The sequence below is a fragment of the Protomyctophum bolini genome (genome assembly GCF_963924005.1).
Source record: "Protomyctophum bolini genome assembly, chromosome: 6".
NCBI classification, from domain to species: Eukaryota; Metazoa; Chordata; class Actinopteri; order Myctophiformes; family Myctophidae; genus Protomyctophum; species Protomyctophum bolini.
Genome location: NC_137867.1, coordinates 34744545 through 34761091, shown reverse-complemented (window position 1 = coordinate 34761091; position 16547 = coordinate 34744545). Strand labels below are relative to the sequence as shown.

The following is a 16547-nucleotide window of genomic DNA, read 5'->3' as shown; positions in this document are numbered from 1 at the left end:
TAGACACACAAACAGACCGCCAGGCCATTAAGGGGCCATTCCACTAATCCTATCCAATGGACCGGTCTTTATTCTCCCATACAGCTGCTGGCCTGAGCCCTGAGTGTTTTATGGAGGTTTTTTCCCAGAGATGGAACAGCGTAGGATTCTTAGGGGAGAAACATATCCTATAGGGAGACACAGAGGCTCACAGGTGGGGTAGGTAGCTCAAAACAAGACAATACAACATAACAGCAGAATAAGTGGCATAGATATTTTTACGCCTATGGAACCCACATACACAGCTGCACTGCTCATCTCACAAAGGTATGTTCCTGGCCCGGACGGCTGGCGTAGCCGTCTGAGCTAGTAATCCAGCCTGACAGTGTGTCGTGGGTTCATGTCTCGATCCTGACGACCTTTGCCCCCCACCTCCCAACTCTCTCCCCGTTTCCTCTCAGTCTAATGTATACCCATCAATTAAAGGCATAAAGAATCCCAAATACTACACTAGTACAATCTTATAGCTTAAATTAGTGTTGACGTGAGCTTGCAACCTAATGTATTATCACCCGTTAAGTGGGTGTTAGGACCGTTGAATTTGGCCCAGTCATTTGTATAAAGCTCATTCATTTTGTTGAAAGACATACGGTAATGCCTGAAGAACCTTGTCCAAAATGTCATATTTCAATAAGATTTCAGCAGCATTGCAGCATGAAAGTGCAGCATTACAATTTCTTAGGTCACACCAGTCTCTAAAATAATCTAATATCATTGCTCAGATTTGTTCAAATAAATTGCATTTAGCTCACTAAGATATCTCATCTCATTTAAAAAATGTGATCATGATCCAGAGGAAATGTTTCTCCTCGGCAGCCACAGCAACCAAAATGGACCCCATCCTCATCAGTATTCTTTGAGTGGAAACAGAATCATCTAACTCACTCAAAGACATTCATCTTGTGGCTAACTGTGATATTACCACCATTCATCAAAAAGCTGAGGTTGACGCAGCCCCCACCATGACAGCAGCCCGATAAACTTTCAGTGTGACACTCTGCAGCAGCATCTGCGAACATTCATGTTTGACAAGCTGAGCTTGACACAGACAGACAGAACACATTGCTATTGTTAAAGCATCAACCTAGGTCTATCAATCAAGTTCCTCCATGATCTGAGACAACAGATCTATTCTGGTAGCATTAGAAAGTCTGTGATAATTGGATTATTGAGTCGACCTGAAATTCAAGGGGAAGAGTTCTAGAAATTTCCCCAGGCCTAATAAGAATGTAATGTAGTTCTGACAGTATTCAGAACAAATATGGAACAACAGGGGAGCTATGATGTGATGAATCACCTCGGTATAATGTATTGTACACTTTATTGGTGCATTACAAAAAAGGGGGGGGGGGGGGGGAGCTATTTTACAAGAGTGCCAAAATTGTTTATTGAAGAATAAACCACAAGGTTTACGTTTCATGAAGTCCAGAAACATAGAGCACCGAAGTCTGACGTCAATATCGGTAGAGGGCGCAAATCCAGACTATCATATATGAGTGACTGACTGTCGCAAACGATACAGAGACACCGCCCTGACAATAACGCAGAGACAGCTCGTTTATTTTTGGACCACAATGCTTATATGAAACGATTTTAAGATGACCACATGTTATTCTCCATAGAGACATTACTTCCGTGAACCAGGGGAAACCAGGGGATGAGCGAGTGACGTCAGGACTTCGGCGCTCTATAGTGAGCCAAGTTGAAAATATGCCATTTTTGCATAGTGACTTTGTCCAACAACATCTTTTCACCATAGCATTAGACTTTTAGCAGCCTTTTCTTCAGAGGATTGGTATGACAAAAGAGAAAATGTACAATGTATTATTCAGCTTTTGAGCAGTCCGCAAATGTAATAGTTTGTTTAACCACGCAAGTCTGACATAGTCACATGACGAAAAATGTACACATGTCATGTGAAGTGAGCTTGAAGATCTGCTAATTTCACTGTGCAACACTGGCGTACAACGTGCACTGAATAAATTAAGCATATAGGCCAAGGCTAGATTTGTTTCACCTATAACGACATGCCCAATATAGGGATACCAGGGTTAATGTGGTTAAACCTGTGACGAAGGAACAGCTACAGTCGCATGGCAACCGTAGCTCCTGGTGACTGCAGTTCCAGGTCCAGCAGGCGGAACAGCATGGCACGTTTGTTACGCTGCAGCGTTTGTCCCAAGGCGTGGTAGAGCCGAGCCTGCAGGTAGTATACGTCACGGAGACGCTCCTTACAGTTCAACATGGAGAAATATGACACAGCCTCGTCCAATGTCTCGACTGCCAAACTCAGAGCTGGAAGAACAAAAATAAAACCATGCTGTTCATGTTGTTTAAAGGGATTTGCCCTTCGGGATAAGACATTGAATAGTAACTGGAAGGTGATGCAAGAATAGATGGTTGATGTGCAATACTGGACCCAAAATGGGAATCAACCCAAAGGCATTGTGGTTGTTGTTAGTGTTTACTTAATGACATACGTTCGTAGTCTGTTTGAAAATAAAATGCTTTTAAACAATACAATACTTCTGACGAATTTCCATAATTACAGAATTATTACACCATATAGAACCGGTGCAACAGGTTTCCTGAAAGGTTGCACAATGCAGCTCATTCTTTGAGGGGGGGGGAAACAAGCATAGTGTAGGATACATAGTATGCTGTTTGGTCACTTTGAATGTGACCAAACACAATGGTGTCCAATAAATTGTGTCCAATAAATGTGTCCAATAAATTGGCAAATATATTGTGACCAGGAGCATTGAGTTACCCGACATCACAGAGACATTTTGATATTGGCAGCATATCATTTTGATTGGTTAATGATAGCTATGTGATGGATAATTGTGCCTGCTTAAAGGAGAATTCCATACTAAAAGGCCTTCTTACCTTTCTTTGTAGTTGTTACGTCCTCACCAAAGAGGTCCAGGTGTTATTTTGTGCAAAAGCTCCTTATTGGCTATTTCCCCTACCATAAGCACCAAATTAATTGCATTGAATGGAATGGGAATTGAATGGGGCTATGGGGTGTTGTGCTAATTCGCTTATTTCCATCGCTCAAAATTATAATTTCTTTGTATATATCCTCTCTTCATAATGTAAATAATATCCCAAGCGGCACACTTTACTACTTCTTTCGATGGAAATAAGCGAACTAGCATAACACCCCATAGCCCCATTCAATTCCCATTCAATGCAATGCAATTCATTGAGGGCTTATGGTAGGGGAAATAGCCAATAAGGAGTTTTTGCACAAAAAAACACCTGGACCTCTTTGGTGGGGACGTAACAACTACAAAGAAAGGTAAGAAAGATAAGAAAGCATTCTAGCATGGAATTCTCCTTTAATGATAGCTATAAGATAGGAATCTGTATTTGGCAAAGCGCCTATGGCTGTTACCTGCTTGACCTTGTCCATTTGGCCTGAACCCAGCCATTGCCATCTGACAGCGGGCTGCCAGCAGGAGAGCTCGGCCCTTGTCCATGACTGCTCCATGTGCCAGAATCGGCTCCATGGCTTCATGTAAGACACTCAGAGCCTGTTCAGGTACTCCCAACCTCAGCTACAGAGAAGACCATAAACAACAATGTAAAACAAGAAATGATCACATAGTGATATTTGTCAGGTGAAAGAAGCGCTGGTTTCTTTATTTAGTAACGAACACTCCTCTCAACTGGCCGGCCTCGATTATAACATTACGTCACATAACATTGAGTGTCTCTAAAGATTTCTGCTACCTGCTTCCTGTTACCCGTTTCCTGGTCATGTGACCCGAGTAACCAATACATGACAGCAGCGAGTGCGGAAGCCAATCAGGACTAGAACCTCCGTATGACTCATTACTTGCGCAAGCAGAGCGCGCAAGTAATAGTTTCACTTTTGATGCGTATGCACCGTCCCAGCAAATTGTGCCTGATTTGCTGGGACCAGATTACATGGTGTGTATATGTATAACTAGCTCTCAATGATGACGTAAGAAATATGTGGATTAAAGGAACCAATGCCAGAGTGTAATTGGTTTTCGATGGTGACGTAATGACGATATGTTTTAGTGTTGGGAGGATTAAAGGTAATGCTCCTGTGTATACATGTATGTAATCTGGCACCACTGCCGTATCAGGCACAGTTTGCTGGGACGGTGCATACGCATCAAAAGTGGCGGGTTGACTGGGACTGCGTACGGCGCAAAGTAACCACAGTATACCGCTAATCAACTTACAAATTACATATACATATATACATAGTATATATGTATAGCTCTCAATGATGACGTAAGAAATATGTGGATTAAAGGACCCAATGCCAGAGTGTAATTGGTTTTCGATGGTAATGACGATATGTTTTAGTCTTGGGAGGCACTGATTGACATATACGTCACCATCCAAAGTCGTCACTTACGTATTGATTACAACATTATGTTTCTGAAGTGTATAAAAACAATTACCATTGTTTCATTCTGGCACCACTGCCGTATCAGGCACAAGTAGTCATTACTGAGATTTGACAGTTTGTAGCGGTCGAAAGTACTTGCGCGCTCTGCTTGCGCACTAGTAGGCCATTTGATTTATGGCCTACTAGTGTGCAACAAGCAAGTATGCACTCGACAGAGTGCAGTTCTAGTTTATGACTAGGTCTTCTACATTTCATGAGCTGTTAGTCAGGTTTCACCTGACAAAAAATACTATTTGCATGTACTATTATGTGTGGGAACAATAATGGAATGGGCAGCTCAACGGTACAAAATTAGCCTGGCATTGCCAGACTGATCACATGGAATCACAAACAGGTTCTCCATCGTGGGGAACTTGTGAGTGACCCCACGTGATGATTCACAAGCAATGCCAGGCTAGTAGATAATATCACTAACAGCAGGTTAGGATAATTCAGAAACCCAGAAAATGAGTCAGAAACAGTCAGGAATATGTTAGTTCAGGATCTGGAAACACAGTAACCCCGATAACAGCCATCCCATAATAAGCATAGTTCTGGTAGTTAGACAATAAAGATGCCTGTCTGTGACTGACTTGAGTGAAGGCCAAGTGGAGAATTGTCTCTGAAGCCAGAGCCTGCAGATGGTGCTGTCTAGCCAAAGCCAACGCCTTCAACAAGAGGGGGAGGGCTGTGGAGAAGCCAGAAGACTCCCAGTGGAGCGCAGCAGTAGAAAGCATCACCCTGCAGGAGAGCGCAAACAAAACAAATCAAAGACAACAAGGCAAAGACGAATCACTTACACACTCAATATATTAAAACCCTCAAATCGAATCAGAAAGTCAAAATACACCTATACACCAATACATTTGATGCAAGATAAAGTCTCCTAATCGTCTTACCTGATAATCATTTCTGTACATTTTGTCCTCTCACAATGTACTTGTAGCCTCTGTAAAATGCTGTAGGCTTCAGTGGTCCTGTTAAGGGCCTTCAGAACTTGAGCTTTCCTGTTTGACAAAAACAAACACTATTACAAATAGAGCACACATACTTGAAATTATGACACAGCCATCATTACTGATGTGGATTGATGATTTACGTTATTTTGTGTGTCCAATTATTCTTAATTATTTCTCATCTTGAGTATTTCATCTACAGATAATGTTCAACTGAATATGAATACTCACAAGATGCATAAAAGACAGTAGCATAAAATCAACAGTGAGTTAGATGGCTTTTCTATGTGGTAAAATAAGCATACAGTTGACGCAAAATTGACCTAGATTCTTGGCCGTTTATTTCGGCACATTTGTGGTTTGAGCCAGATAATGTGGGGCAGATGCAAATTTACTAATCTAAGATTGCATTAAAGGATTTACAGTACAAGTTACCATCTCTCCTCTTTAGGCTATATTTGTATTGGCTAGACAAATATACCTGTACAATCCTTCAGAGTTGTTTAAGGCAGCGATGGCAGTGACCTGCGGCTCTGCCAAGTGGTATTTCCCATCGTTCATGAGTCTTTCAAACTGGATTTTCAGCTCACACAACATCCAAAGCTGTTTAAGACAAAAAACATCATTGTTGCATCAACAGCACTTTTGTTCACAATATCTTTTCAAATTCACTTCAATTCAAATTTCAGATTAATCATTAATAGTGGTTCATCCCCAGTGTTAATCCCTCTTTTCATCCCGAGCGTTAATCCCACTTTTTATTTTATGCAAACAGAAATGCTGCTACAGAACTATATATAGTACTTTGAAGTCGACTCCTGGCTGGACCCTGAAGACAACTAAAAAAAAAGGAATTTCCCCGTTTTCATTTTGGACTTAACAAAATAAGACACATAATTATTAATTAAGTCTGATCAAGACTATATAATACCCAGCACACTCACACAGTCACACTCTCACAGTTACAGAAGACTGGGCACTCCTTGTGAAGATCCCTAGATGAATCGCTTTATTTTTAACATGGTATTTGTTGGCCATTTGTTGGACATAATTTCAACGCTTTTTTTTAATGACATAAAACCCACATTGGATGTTTTCAACGTTAATGCTGCCTGAATGAAAAGAAAAAACGTTTTCAGCACATATCTGACCAGGGAGGAGTGGTACATCAAACTGGGCAGTAGTTCTAAGCTCTATCATCATAACATTGAAGGAACTCACCTTGGCATGTTGCGTGTGAGGAGGAAACTGTTCCTTTAGGTGTTTAAGAACCTCGGACACAGCGCCATACAGGCCCTGTCAACAGAACAGCCACACGGACAAAACAAGGCTTACTCTCTAGGGCCAACACTGGAACTCAGCCCAGGGGCTGGAAAGGAGAACTGATCAATGTTGATTACCTTGCAGCAAGGCAGGGGCACACAGACTAATGGGGGTATTGTAAGAGCAGGACAGGAACAAGACAAATCAGATTAAATCAGACGGGCTACCTGCTCGGCATGCAGCTCAGCCAGGTGGCAAAGCGCCACAGCAAAGGCCTCCGTGTTGTTCTGCTGGACGCCAAAGTTGACTGGCTCCAGACTGCTCATGTTCAGAAGGAGCTGAGCCTGTTGCTGAGCCATGGTGCTGCACGAGACAGGTGATGGAATAGGAGGAACAATGTGAACAAGCGCAAAGTCAGAGAATATTGTTCAGTTATTATTATCCAGTTGGCCACTCGTACGGTTCACTGGAGCTCAACATACAAATAAAAACATGCTCACTGGTGATTCATAGCCAGTCTAGTGGAGTTGGCTGTCCTATGATAAGCATGTTGACAATTTCCAGATATGATGCAATCTGATTTGGTTTTTCGCAATAAAATAAACATAAAAATAAAATATAGATTATGAGCTTTACATTACACTTTTGGTTGATAGCAACGACTGGCATCAAGGTAATATCTTCTTGGTACCATATATATATATATATATATACTGGCTTCCGGTCAACTATAGAGTTGATTTAAAAATTATTTGACCTCCTTTAAGGCTCAAAGAGGTCTTGCCCCTAGCTATATCGCAGAGCTCTTGCCCCCTCACGACCCTCTTCGCAGCCTGAGGTCTGTAGGCAAGGGGCTCCTAAAAATCCATACTGCGAACTACGTCACAAAGGATGATCGGGCCTTCGCCATCCGAGCACCAAAGCTCTGGAATGAGCTTCCAGAATTAATTCGCCTCACTGACTCCCTCACACGTTTTAAATCCCATTTGTTTCAAAAAGCATTCCTATTAATAACAGTTTTTGTTTCCCCCTGCCTTTTACTGATCTTGTGTTATCTTGATTAGTTTAATGTTTGGGTATTTCTTGTTTATTACGTTCATTATGATAGATCATGTCACTTATTTGTTTTTCTATTTTTCTATTGTGAATTTTTCTCATTATTATTCCTGTGCAGCACTTTGTGGCTCATGCCTAGAAAGGTGCTATATAAATAAAGTTATTATTATTATTATATAAGGAAATTCATTATTAACCAATTAAGTATAAAATACACTTTAGAATGGACAAATGAATCACAAATTAACACCTGCTGGGAAAGATATGAACTGTAAAATACCAATGGATGGATGCCAAAGAAGAACCGCAGTCTCGGCAAGGCAAGGGACACTGACCTCTTGCCGTACATCCTCCATATGGAGGTAGTCTGGGCTAGGCTGATCTCTATCAGCTCTGAAAGACTGTGCTTCCAGTGCAGGATATCTGTGTCCTTCAGTAGGTCCATCAGCTCATGGGCTGTCTTGCCCTGTACCGCCCCCTGCTGGACCAATGACTGAATCCCCAGAGAGGCCAAGTACTAGAGAAGAGAGAGCATAGAGAAGTGTGGGTGGTGGTGTTGCATTTATGGAGTACAAACTGCCACTGTCCTGAACTGGTGCCGTCTGAAGGCTCATGCTTGTCTTACCGGAAGACAGAAATGTGCAGCCATTTTCACAGAATCCTCAGTTAACACTGAGCTGTCAGATCCTTTCATCTGTTCTAGTGTGTAGAGCCAACTCTGAGGCATGACAGCCGGAAAGAAAGAAAATAGTATAGGGAAAACAGTTGTAGACAGAGAAGAGACACACATTTAAAATAATAAAATTAAACAATAATTAAGACTAAGAGGATCAATTTACCAGACAGTGCTGCAAGCACACATGATCGTTGGACTCCTGGGCGATGCGGATAGCCTCTTGTAGAGCCAGGCCAGCTTGCTGACTACAGAGGTGAAGAAACAAAACTGTATCAGTCACATTTGAACCTGAACGGCCAAGAGACAGAGGCTGACTAGTTAGTAACTTTAAAGATGCTGGATCTAGCCTATGCACCAGCAGGGGTTGCCACGATCCATCAAACGGAGGGTGGTAGATATAAACCATATATACAGGTATATAATGTAAACTCTGCCATGGAGCCACTGGGAAAAGCACCAAAGCTTTGAACTGAATCTAAGAATGCTGCACCACAGGTGTATCCGCTACAGCTAGGGATGTTAACAATTAATCGAAAATGGATTCATCGCCTTTAAGAAATTCTTCAATTAAACTTGAATTAATTAGGCGGTATTCTGTGAATGTAATGTTATCGTATCTTGGCCGATGAAAAAAGACTCTCCCACACCTTGGTAGTTGGTAGCCACAGAAACGTCTCTGCTTTTACATTTGACAGATTGCACATTTAATTGTATTTCTCATAAAATATGCCATTGCCTGGGTCTGTATCCCAAATGGTCTAATAAATATTTAATTAAGGAATATAATATGCCTTTTGTATTCTGTATTCAGTAAAATGACATTATTGAGGGAAATTAAGATTCTCAGATAAAAAATTTAAAAAACCGTTGCTCATCATCAACTTAACAGTTGATACCAGAGCGATAAGGTTATCAATAATGAATTCATCGATAATTTGTATCCCTACGACAGCATTCTGACCTCAGTAAATGCGCACGCATTTGTCTCTACAAACCCATATCCATGCATGTGAAAGGGAGAGTTCAACAGGTCTATTGCTGAGTTCTCACCAAGAGCAACAAAGCAATAAGAAATTTACAATGGAAGACAATAGTCAATCTTGAACTGGCCTCAATATTTTTGGCACTCCACTGATAGGGTGAAGGATCAATCAATTGTGTTGCACTGTTTCCCCTTCACTCTCCTAGAAATTATTTACCGGTTTGCAATGTCTTCAGCAACTCTTAAATGGCGATTCTGCTGCAATATAGATGGGTACGCTTGTGAAATGTGAACACAGCATTTCAATGTAACATTGACAATAAAGTCTAATGCAAATTACAAATCATCTATTATTCTAGAGGAGTATAAATGCTTTCATTATACTCACTAGTGGCCAAAGCGACAGTGCAGACTGGCTAGGTTGAGGGCAGCGTAGCGAAGGCTCCTGCCATAACCCTCATCACCATTGCTCTTTCCCTCACTGCCAGACAGGATGAGGCGGTCAAAGTAATGCAGGAGACTGTGTGTGGAAATGTAGATGTCCTGAACTCGTATGCTGTTCAAGTAGTTCAGGTAATGCTGAGGCAGAGATACAAGGCACAAAGCATCCAATTAAAGACAAACATTTGCCTCTCAGGGTTATCTCTTAAACCTACTCAATGACATTTGCAATAAGGATGTTTTTAGTTTAGTTTTTCTGCAGGACAGCAAAGAGAAAATGGATAGTGAGCATAGGAGTAATGAGAGGAAATCCAGTTTGGAAAGTAACAAGCAAACACTGACAGCTTGTTTACTATTTAGTTTGTAGATGAGTGGACTCTCACCGCTTCGGCAAAGTCTGGGTTAAATTTCAGCATGTTGTTGAGCTCATCCTGTAAGGCTGCTGGCTTTAGAGATTTGTTCTCATCATTCTTCAGAAGATAGGCCTGGGGAGAAGGGATGATTGAAATCAATGCCAAATACCACTCATTGCTACTGTAAAAAGTCTGTTTGCTCAACAGAACATAGATCATACAGTATCATCAGTAATTTACAGTACATAAAATGTACAATGCTTTAGTCTCGACATCATCATAGCAAAGTTATAGAACTCCGGTACTGTATTGCAACAGGTGAGGCAGATTGGGTTAAAATGACAAACACTGTGTTGACCCTTGCTTACCTGCCTCGCAAGAAAATACTCTGCTTGTTTTTGTGAAAGGGGACCTCTACTTGGTGCATCATCAGTTCTAAAATGCAGAAGAACAATAATAAAAAGAAAATATGTAGCATATGGTGTGAACTTTCATCTTGAATTGCAATTTGCAAAAAAATTAAAAAGTCTGTTGCTCTCCCCAGGTTGGCATGTGTAGCGCCCAGGATTACATTAGTCAATATTGGCACTGGGTGGGGGAAAAGGGTTACACAAATCGAGGGATAAAAAATCAAAAAGGGAGTTTCAAACCTATTGGGTACTTCTAAACTGCAATGCATGCTCCTTTCGACATTAAAACTTTTCCCCCCCTCGGAACGTCATGTGAAATAACTACATTTTGGGTTGAAACAGGTCTTAAGTAGTTAGATGTCAATAGCAGATGATAAATATAAATAATGGCAAAAATAGAAAATTGCCAACCGAAGTTCTGACTCATGCAGCGGTGTGTCTGGTTCCTCCTTCTTTATCCGGTCCCCTATTGTGTCCTCATTACCAGTGAGTTCCATGTCTGCGTCATCTGCAAACAATGGCGGTGGCAACTCCACCTGGCATTTAGGCTTGCTGTAGTGGCTGAGGTAGTACTGCTGCAAGGACTTGTAGAGCTTGTACACTTGGCTGAAGGACAGTTTATTGTAGGCAAGAAGCATATGCCTCATAAAAAGACCTAAAACAAAGAGAATCATTAGCTTATTGCCTTCATACAATCTGAACCTTTGTAATTTGAAGGATCCTCAGTTAAATAATGGCCACGGACCCCCATTTGATACGATCTCTCTCTGGGAGTCCAATCTACACTGTAAAAATCTTCAGTGTTAATTTAAATATGGGTTATGGAACCATAAACTAAAGCAGGGGTGGGCAACTTTGAAGATGGAGGGCCACTAAATTTACACACTCACTTCAGAGGGCCACTACTGTCGTAGCAAAAAATAGCCGATCTACAAGCTCAAAACGCGTTGCAGTGTGACACGTTTTGAGCTTGTAGATCTGCTATTTTTGCTATATATTTTTTGTAATGTTTTTTTTTGTGGCTTTCGCCTTTATTTTATATTATTTTATGGAGGGACAGACAGTAGGCTGACAGGAAATGGGGAGAGAGATGGGGGAGTGACATGCAGTAAAGGCCGAACCCACGGCACACTGCCAGACTGGATTACCAGCCAAGGTGGCTGGACCCCTGAGCCACAGCCCAGGCCTATTTTTGGAGTGGTTCAACCACTCCTACAACCAGCAATGTCTGTGCGTATCTATGTAGCCCGTGCAACGTGCGTATCTATGTATCTATGCATCAGTGGTCATGAGCACAGGTATGTGACTTATTAGTACCAGTAGGGGACGCCAGAAACAGAGAGGGATAGTGATGTGCCTGCTGCCTGCTAATGAGAGAGAGAGAGAGAGAGAGAGAGAGAGAGAGAGAGAGAGGGGGGGGGGAGAATTGCACCACTCAGTTCACAGGGGTGTGATTTTTTTATATTTTCATTTAAATCCTGAATTTTTTTTGGCTATTTTTTAATTGGAATCCTGAAAAGTAACATTTATTTAATTTCAAATGCATTTAGTTATAGTTATGATGACTTTATGAACTAAATAGAAATACATTGGACATAAAAAAGACAGACTGAAACTGTAATTAAAGCGGGTCATGTTGGCAAAAACAACATATCAGTATTCTGATATTAACCTGTGGGCTGCATTAAGTGTTGGTAAGAGCCGCATGTGGCCTGCGGGCCGCCAGTCGCCCATGTATGAACTAAAGGGTTTATTTTATTCCTCACTAATAGTATAAATCATTTAGCTAGCGAAACCTTAGAACGCTCTCAAGGACCCTGTACCCTACATTGAGAACGGTAACCGGAAGGCTCGCGCCCGAAACACACTTTCCCCCATTTTTTCCGCAAACCGCTCACCCTGAGTGGTTCTTGTATTGGTTTTATTGATAAGGTTAGGAATAAGTTTAAGGTTAGGCATAGTTTTACTGAGGTTAAGTTTAAGAATAAAGTTAGGTTTTGCCATACTTTTACTGAGGTTAGGAATAAGGTTAGGTTTAGGCATAGTTTTACTGAGGTTACGATAAGAAATTAATGGTGGGGACCATTCCGAGGTCATCGGATTTGACCTGGGGTGAGCATTCCTGTATTCTTGAGAACTAGCGTTTTAGTACACACAATGTATGAGACAGGTTTCCTGAATCAGGGAGTTTATAACTAGCTTTCAACCACAATGCTAAAAGATTACTCACCAACAACACTGGTTTTATAAGCCTCAGATTCAAAGGCATTGTAAGGTGTGGGGAGGGTGGAAAAGAAACACTCCATGTGAAGAACTCCATCTGTCATTTCCTGTAGCCTTTAACAAATGAAACCAAAAGTTATACAAGTCAAAACGACTGACAGCTGTCACTAGCCCCTTTCGGAACCCTAGTTTACCTTTTCTGAAGTTTGGACAAAGGTAACCCTAGGGTCCCTGTCCGGTTATTCCACTCTCCATGGGATGCAGATTTACATACTGTCTATCACGGAGAGCAGGCGGCGCCGCTTGAATGTTGGTGAGATGTTTCAAAGATACATAACGTGGCTATAGGAGACAACGAAAACGTGGGCGAAACTGCATTAACCGCCGATGCCGTAGTATTTTTAATCCTTTTCTTAAGTTTTGGCTTCTCTGAAATGTTCTCTTCCTCACTTCCTTGACTTCCCCTTGTACCGCCTGAGTCGCCTCCCACACCAGGGTAGGGTGGTCTGTGCGAGGCAGTAGGGACACGCAGCTAGCCAGTCGCTGCTCGGGAGGCGGTACAATGGGAAGTCAATAAGGAAGTAAAGGAAGAGAGAGAATTTCAGAGAAGCCAAAACTTAAAAAAAATATTAAAAATACTTAACGGCATTGGCGGTTAATGCAGTTTTGCCCACGTTTCCGTTGTCTCCTATAGCTGCGTTATGCATCTTTGAAACATCTCACCAACACTCAAATGGCGACGCCGCTCTCCGTGAAAGAGAGTATGTAAATCTGCATCCCATGGAGTCGAATAACCGATCAGGGACCCTAGGGTTACCTTCGTCCAAACTTCAGAAAAGGTAAACTAGGGTGCCGAAAGGGGCTAAGCGGTCACCTGAAATTGATTGATTTATTAACAGTTTGCAGAATTACAGTACAGCTCAATACAACTGTTAACTGTGAGTGGACGACACCATAAAGCATTACACTTGTTTACAATAGGGCCCACCATTTTCAATTCATCAAAACAATTAGAGACGTACAAATATACAGAACTATATACCGGTAGTCAAAACAGGAAATAATCATAGAGGTAAAAAGGGAAAAGAAACATATACAGTGAGGGGGGAAAGGGGTGGGTGGGGGCCAGTTTCTAATTGCAGCCATCCGTAGGTGCCCTTTGAGGGCGGTTTTGAAGGAGTCAAGGGATTTGCATGTCTTAATGACTGTTGGTAGGGCGTTCCACATTTTGGTGGCATAGGAGCAAAATTAATTTAGTCCCTTGTTTGTGCCGAATCTGGGTTGCACATTAGTTGAACTCCCTCTGGTGTTGTGGGTGTGGACTTTGTTGACATTAAGATGGTATTTAGACAGGTACATGGGTATCTTGGTGGTGATGCAGATGATGTATGTGGTCTGGTCTGTCTGTAAAAATGGGAGAAAATAGAGAATAAAGCGAAAGAAATCTGCAATACTACAGTATCGCCACAGTTTATACCTGTATTTGACGGCATATGCAGTTTGAGGACAACAATCTTCTACAGTCTTCATAAACTGCCCTAGACTCAAGTCTGGTCCCTATGATGACAGAGCAAGGTGAACACAACTTATGAGACATTCATGCTCAACAGAGGTTGAACATTATGCAATTAACATATTTGGGCTAGCAATTCCACAGCTTTTTAAAACAATATTAGAGAGCATAAGTAACTAACCTGTTGTAGAGGCAAAATTAGTTTGTTAAGTCGCCTTCTTTCTGGCAGAGCAATTTTAGATGTGGCCATCTCAGACAGCAAGGCGAGGACAGAGATTTTATACGGCGTCACCCAATCTTTGATGCCAAACACATTGGCGTGAACGACACCGTTCGTCATCATTGGGTTGAAATACAAGCTTTCGTGCACACTCGCCATTATTTCAAGAGCTGTTTCAGGTCAACCTGGTGTTGGCTGTAGGGAATTAACTGCAGACTATCAACAGCTAAACAGTCAGCTAACGTTAGCTTAGCTATCGTAGTAGCTGCCAGCCGTCCATGACAATGTGACAGAAAGCCGGAAAACCCTCAGTGACTGATGCACGCTGACGCTACGCTACCTTGCAAACGAACTGTGCAGCAGCAGGCACTTTTACAACTTTTTACGTAGAAGAATTGGGACTATGTATGTTAATGTTTACATACACCAGTATTTTTTTCTGTCACACTTCGCTTCAAACCGCCCTCCTCCTGTCCACTGAAACATACGTCATAGACCGGCGTCACATCGAACACAGATTACTCGATGAATCTTCTCTCAAATTCTCAATGTGAGAAAATTTACAGTCATATTTTATTTTAAGAGAACGTATGTAATAATAATAATAATAATGCTAGACAGCTGTGTGTGTGTGTGTGTGTGTGTGTGTGTGTGTGTGTGTGTGTGTGCGCGCGCGCGCGTGTGCGTGCGTGTGTCAAAACAATGAAAATCTTGACTGATTGAAAAAGTTATTAACAGATTGCACTTGCAGCATGGGTACAGAAGTCCAAGGTAGGCCTACAGGTCAATACAAAAACTTCTAAGAGGATAAAACCAGAAAAAGCACTATAAAGACTTGTTTACTCTAGGGTCCTCTATTTTCAATTCAAAATATTTGAAGACATACAAATAATAAACACATCTATGCAAAATCATCACATACACAGTAGGCTATAGAAAAATAGAGGAGGGGGACTTTTACTCTTTTACAGGGGCCTTTAGAATTGCAAACGCCTGTAGTGCTCTTTTACAAAGACTGGCTGTGGCTGTGCTTGTAGAATGATTTAAATTTAATTTCAAGAGTTTACAGTGTCCTTTCACACTTCTTCTGGAGAACAATTTAAGCATTATTTCCAGACATTACAGCAAGTGTTGAGTATCATCCTAGTTATCAATTTGCCTTTGGCTTTATAGCCTATACAGCGTGTGTACAAATGTCAATTATGTGACAAAACCAATTGTAACCTCAGTCGTAGAATGCAGATGGATGATGGATACCGGTAGGCATATATGTAATAAATGTAAACAAATATCATAATTAGAAATGAAATATCCAGAATTTTATTTCAAAAATTATAATGACATTAAATGGTAAAATATGATTTCATAATCCTCAATGACACCCTTTTTATTTACCTTTTTTTTAATTATTTTACACCTTTTGTTTGTGAAATGAGTGTGTTTGAGAACTTTTTCTATGTTTTATTTTGCATTTATTCAATTAATCTATTTAGTAATGAATATTTGACACAGACCAGGTATCAAACAAACCTGGGTCAAATATTTTCTAATACTTAACGTTGGTGGTTTGCTTTAGCTCACTGCATGCAGTGCCAAATGGTTGGGTTTTGCCACATAGGGCAAAAAATATGACTTGGAACAATTACAGGAAAACATTTGAAGTTAATTTACTATATGACTGACAGCCTACACTACCTGACTTATTATCCTGATGTGGTAAACCCACCCCATCTGGCTATCTGTATATTTAAACAAACACCAAGAACCTAATGCAAATATGTTTGCTTCTGTTTAAATAATACCACAATAGATGTTATTTGTGTATATTTTGGCCCCTTGGGGGCAGGTGTTGTAAATGGTAAATGGTGCATTTATATAGCGCCTTTATCCAAGGCGCTTTACAGAGATTGTGCATTACATTCACCCATTCATACACCAAGGGCAGCGAAAACCATGCAAGGCACCAACTAGCACATCGGGAGC

The 16547-nt window shown here is 41.2% G+C and overlaps 1 protein-coding gene across 1 annotated transcript; it reads right to left on the bottom strand.

Moving 5' to 3' along the window:
• Window positions 1-1362: 1362 nt before the first annotated feature.
• anapc5 (anaphase promoting complex subunit 5) lies at window positions 1363-15033 on the bottom strand. Its single transcript, XM_080766343.1, has 17 exons — window positions 14526-15033; window positions 14309-14388; window positions 12839-12945; window positions 11020-11263; window positions 10567-10633; window positions 10229-10330; window positions 9793-9983; window positions 8586-8667; window positions 8372-8464; window positions 8082-8263; window positions 6918-7053; window positions 6649-6723; window positions 5909-6030; window positions 5371-5478; window positions 5065-5212; window positions 3440-3602; window positions 1363-2334 (listed from the first exon to the last, which is right to left on the bottom strand). Exons 1-17 carry the CDS (start codon window positions 14721-14723, stop codon window positions 2123-2125), a joined length of 2310 nt encoding a protein of 769 aa, XP_080622469.1. The 5' UTR covers window positions 14724-15033; the 3' UTR covers window positions 1363-2122.
• Between the last annotated feature and the right edge of the window lie 1514 nt (window positions 15034-16547).